Source organism: Corylus avellana, chromosome 6 (assembly GCF_965113065.1).
Source record: "Corylus avellana chromosome 6, dhCorAvel1.hap1.2, whole genome shotgun sequence".
In the NCBI taxonomy this organism is placed as follows: Eukaryota; Viridiplantae; Streptophyta; class Magnoliopsida; order Fagales; family Betulaceae; genus Corylus; species Corylus avellana.
Window position 1 is genome coordinate 10,403,374 of NC_142495.1, and position 5,166 is coordinate 10,408,539.

At 34.7% G+C, this 5,166-nt stretch overlaps 1 protein-coding gene across 1 annotated transcript; it reads left to right on the forward strand.

Annotated features, from left to right (window-relative positions):
- The first annotated feature begins 377 nt into the window (after positions 1 to 377).
- On the forward strand, positions 378 to 3,244 carry LOC132188665 (protein DEEPER ROOTING 1). Its single transcript, XM_059603187.1, has 6 exons — positions 378 to 528; positions 664 to 739; positions 1,903 to 2,429; positions 2,532 to 2,697; positions 2,818 to 2,879; positions 2,994 to 3,244. The coding sequence occupies exons 1-5, from the start codon at positions 523 to 525 to the stop codon at positions 2,835 to 2,837; spliced, it is 795 nt and encodes a 264-aa protein (XP_059459170.1). The 5' UTR covers positions 378 to 522; the 3' UTR covers positions 2,838 to 2,879; positions 2,994 to 3,244.
- The last annotated feature ends 1,922 nt before the right edge of the window (positions 3,245 to 5,166 follow it).

Here is a 5,166-nt window from a genome sequence, read left to right on the forward strand (position 1 = left end):
GTCACCCCAATCGCCTTTCGATTACAGATGTATTGAGATTGACTTCTTTCTTGAAAAATGTCCAGCATCTCTACTTTATGATCTAATGGATGAACGTGGTGACACAAGGGCTCCTAGGTACATGATACAGAAGATGTTCCAGAATCGACCCGCACCATCCTCGTCCATGAGTTGTGCATTATAAATTGGAAAGAGAATGTCTTTATGCAGTTATGCTCGTGGGGGATTAATAGTTATTATATATACAAATTAGTCACATAAGTTGAGAGAGATTAGAGAAGAGAGTTTGGAGAGTGGTAATTAAAAGGGCCACGTCTTTTGGGAACTTGAACCACTACAAAATTAACTCTCTCAGCTCAGCTTGCCCATCAAATTCAGCAAAACGCCATCTTGAATTTTAAACTCCCAAAGCTCCATTTTCCATTGCCTTTTAAGATTGGCCTTCAGCACCTCAGTTTCTCCAAACACCGCCACTTCTTTCCATCCATACCCTTTCAAAGAGCTCTCAAATCTGCTGTGAAAATGAAGGTAAGTAAGTTCGTCTGCATGCATGAGAGAAAAACAGAGAGAGAGAGTTTGGTTGGTTGATTTAGCTCACACCCACGTAAAATGATTTAGAGATTATGGTTCTGAACTGATCATTTTCATTTGTTTTGATCGCAGCTTTTTAGTTGGATGCAAAATAAGCTCAACGGGAAACCAGGAAACAAAAGAGCTCATACACCTTCAGCTACTACTAGTAAGCATTATTTACACTAGCTTCCATATATATATATATATATATATATATATATATATATATATATAAAGCTGTATTGAAGTAACTGTTGGGGAGAGAGAGGGAGGCCGGGGTAGGATCATTCAGATCCACTCTGTATTTGATTTGATCGTGATTCATCCAATTCAGTATGAAAGTAAGGGAATTCGAACGTTAAAGCGTGTTTTAATGGGTCAGATCTAGATCCGAATCTAAGGGTGAATTTGATCTACATCAAAATTGAAGCACGACACAAAAGAGAGTCAAAAAAGTTAACAAGTCGGAACAGGATTTTAAGTCAAACGATGCAAGTTCTAAACCTAGTCAAGTCTATGATTTGATTAAGTTAATTAAATAAATACATTAAAATAGTCAATGGACCGTCAGAATGGAGACACTTGAATCAAGGTGCCGTAAAGTTTGCATTCCATTTTATCCGTCATTTGCCTCAAGCTTAACTACTTAAGCTATCTTATTGGCCGCTACTAACTTTGTGTTTAGAAACATTCTCAATTTCTCTATCATGTTATCTCCTATTAGAATTAATAGTGAAAATGGTCCCCTATATAACCCTTCCTTTTTGTTTGTATTGCTAAAATAAATTTGTTTGTTGTTTTGAAATTCACTCATTCATTCATAAAAAATAAAAGTAAAAAAGAAAGAGAAAAGTGATGGTAGGAATTCTACGACTTTAAATTTTTTGAACTATTAATTTCACTATTATGGATTATCACTTTAGTTTGTCAATGATTTTGTAATAAAAAATTCTAATACCCAAAGCATTTTTCAAAAAGAAAATTACTTTTGTTGGATAAAAATGTTGTTACCAATTGATTTGCTATAAAGGTCTTCCAAATTCTTTATCTTATAAGTCATATAACTAGATCCCATGGGCTTTAATTTTTTTAAAAAAAAAAAAAAAAAAATTGGGGTTCACCTTACAAAAATATAAATTTAAAGAGAATTTTTAAAATTTTGGGGCTCTTATTTATTTATTTTGCTTATTTAGTGATTTTCTTGGCCTTTTATGATAAAATTAAGTGAGCTCTTGAGAATGATTTTTCTTTCTTTTTTTTTTTTTTTTTTTTTTAAAAAAAAAAAAGTAGATTGAGTAAAAATTCTCTCTTTCTATTTCTTTTGTGTAGATCATCATGTGAAACAAGAGCCTCGTGAAGAATTCAATGACTGGCCCCATGGCTTGCTTGCCATTGGAACTTTTGGAAACAATGATTTGAAAGAAAATCCAAAAACCCAAAATACCCAAGACGATCCATCTTCATCAAAAGATCAAATACTAGATTTTACTCCCGAAGAAGTTGGGAAGTTACAGAAGGAGCTCACAAAGCTCTTGACACGTAAACCAAACGTGGAGAAGGAGATTGCTGATCTTCCTTTGGATAGATTCCTCAATTGCCCATCAAGCTTGGAGGTTGATCGAAGAATTAGCAACGCACTTTGCAATGATTCGGATGATCATAGAGATGAAGATATCGACCGTACGATCAGTGTCATACTTGGTAGATGTAAAGACATTTGCTCAGATCATAATAACAAGAAAGCCATTGGGAAGAAATCAATTTCTTTCCTTCTCAAGAAGATGTTTGTTTGTTCCAGTGGGTTCACACCAGCTCCCAGTTTAAGAGATACCCTTCATGAGTCAAGAATGGAGAAGGTATATCTATATATAAGTGTGTGTGTGTGTGTGTGTGTATATATATATATATTATGAATTTTTAGAGTTAGATTTATTAAAATTATTTTTATTGACTTGCAGCTTTTGAGAGTAATGCTTCACAAGAAGATGAACCCACAAAGTTATTCTCGGCCATCATCAATGAAGAGATATATAGAGGACAAAGAGATGCCAAAGAGGGAGAATGATGATGAAATGCAGGAGAAGAGCAATGACAGATGCAAATGGGTGAAGACAGATTCTGAATGTAAGCAGGACCCCTTTTAGTTTACATTAATTCAGACCCAAAAACCTCAAAAAGCACACACAAATTAAAACAACATGCACAAAATATGACACTGATGAGATAAATGTTCATTGTTTGCAGATATTGTTCTAGAGATATGAATCTGCCTTCCATCTTTGCTATAATATCATTTCAATTGCAAGGTAAGATCGAAGACCCTATTTACAGCTTCACTTGAATGAATATATATAACGCACAATTTTATTTTCTTAAGAGTTGGATCACATCTCTAACTTCATGCTATAATAACTTTGCAGATTCAAATGTTTAAGAAACATGAAGAAACTTTTTAATGGCGCCTCTTGATCAGAGGGCCAGAAAATGTATGATCGATATCCAGATGGTGTCTCTTTTTTGGGACGGTGTTTCCCCTTTTTTTTTTTCATGCTTTGTATCTGTGGACACAGTACAACGCATGCTATGAGATATCGTCAAACGGATTTCTGGAGTTTGTACTGACAAAGCCAGACATTATCTACATTTTTCACCATATTTTACATTACTTTTTTTTTTTTTCCTATGTTGCTCTCTTTGTAAGATATTTTAAGGTGAATAATATTAGATTGACATGGAATTATCAATTATGGAGATATTAGGGAAGACAAATTGTGCTTGCGTGTCGGATTCGTGTCGTATTAACGCATGAGTATAAGACTATATAGGTCAACTCTAATCTAACACATTTAATTAAATGGGTCAAATCTTTCAACTCTAATCCTCTAATTTTGTATTGGGTTCGTGTTGTGTTTATGAATCATGTCAAAAATTGTCAACTATTATGTCGCGTGTTGAATTCGAGTCATGACGAGGCATGTGTATAAAATTATATCGGTCAACTCTAACTCGGCCCATTTAATTTAACGAATCAAACTCCTCAACCTAACCCTCTAATTTTATGTCGGGTTCGTATCAGGTTCACAGGTCGTGTCAAAAATTGTTATTCCTATTTATAGCTAGGCAGGTTTCATATTCGATTCAGTTGATCAAGATGCCAATTAATTAGTATTGTTGAGAAGATAAATGGTGCGCTTATTAATTTCTTATCATATATCCACACTTTCACTTATTATTTATAGAGAGGAGATTCCATTTCAAGATTAATTAACACAAAGTCTAGCTACCAACAAGATACAGTTAATCACAACTCTTAAATAAGACGGACTACTAAAACAATCATATAAGATTAAACTACTATTCTAATACTTCCCCTCAAGTTAAGAATATATATTATATAACCCCAACTTGGAGAAAATATATGCAACTCACCCATGACCAAGTGCTTTGATGAATAAACCTAGCTACCAATTGATCTTCTGAGTTCACATTAGAAGTAACGATCTTTTTATTGAGTAATTTATCATGAAAAAAATGGCATTCTACTTTAACATATGTGCTTCGTTCGTTCATGAAAAACTGGATTGGTGGCTATATGACAAACTGGATTGTAGGTTGTCATATGTGCAAAATTAGAAAAATCTTGAATCAAACCATCCTATTTGAACACGGGGTTCCCCATTCAACCGGCAACCTATAAGACGTGGCAACAAAAGGGAAAAGTGCGGGAAAAGATCAACAGATGAAATCAAGTGACCGTGTTTGAACATAGAATGTGTTGTTCGAGCAGAATGAATCTTCACATGGCACCATCAGATCACATGGTGACAAACGATCAATGACCTAGATTTGAGCACCTGCCGAAATGACTTATTTGACAAGTTTAAGGCTAAAACATTAGGTGGCGTTCGAATGATTATCGACCGGAGGGAATCTCTACATGTCAATTAGTGTGTAGTGAGACGTGACACTAAAGGTAGATATTTTCATGATGACACAACGCCCTTCGAACGGGAGTGCACAAGACGAAAAGCATTTCCTATTTAATGGCTCATAACGTTGAGAAAAAAGTTTTATAACTTAAGCCTTCATTCTTAAAAAGTAATGAGGTGCTAACTCGGAAAGAGAGGAAGGTATTATAGCGTACTCGGAAGATATAAACACTCACACCCTCGTTTGTTCATTTAGTATAGTTATTATAGGCTTTATAGCGTCGTTATAATGCTTGTGGTAAAGCCTCCATCGACCATCATAATGTCTTTTGTCCGTCTTGACACCCTTGAATTCAAGAGGGCATATTTGCCTAGCCTTCCAGACTCCTCTAGTAACGGGCACTTTCTGCAATGACCTATGTAGTATGTCGTCCGAGCTCTATACTAGTCTTCTTTTAACAATTTCCTCAACCTCTTCAACTCTTCATCAACTACATACCTAAGTACGAGCTACCCATAATTCCCAAAACATAAAATAAATGTTTGGACATCGAATGAGCCAATTCTGTAAAACCTAACAAGTATAGTGTTTGTGAAGGAAACATAAATGTACTAAGTCTGAGTTTTGAGTTTAAGGTCAAAAGTTATTTTTACCTGATTCATA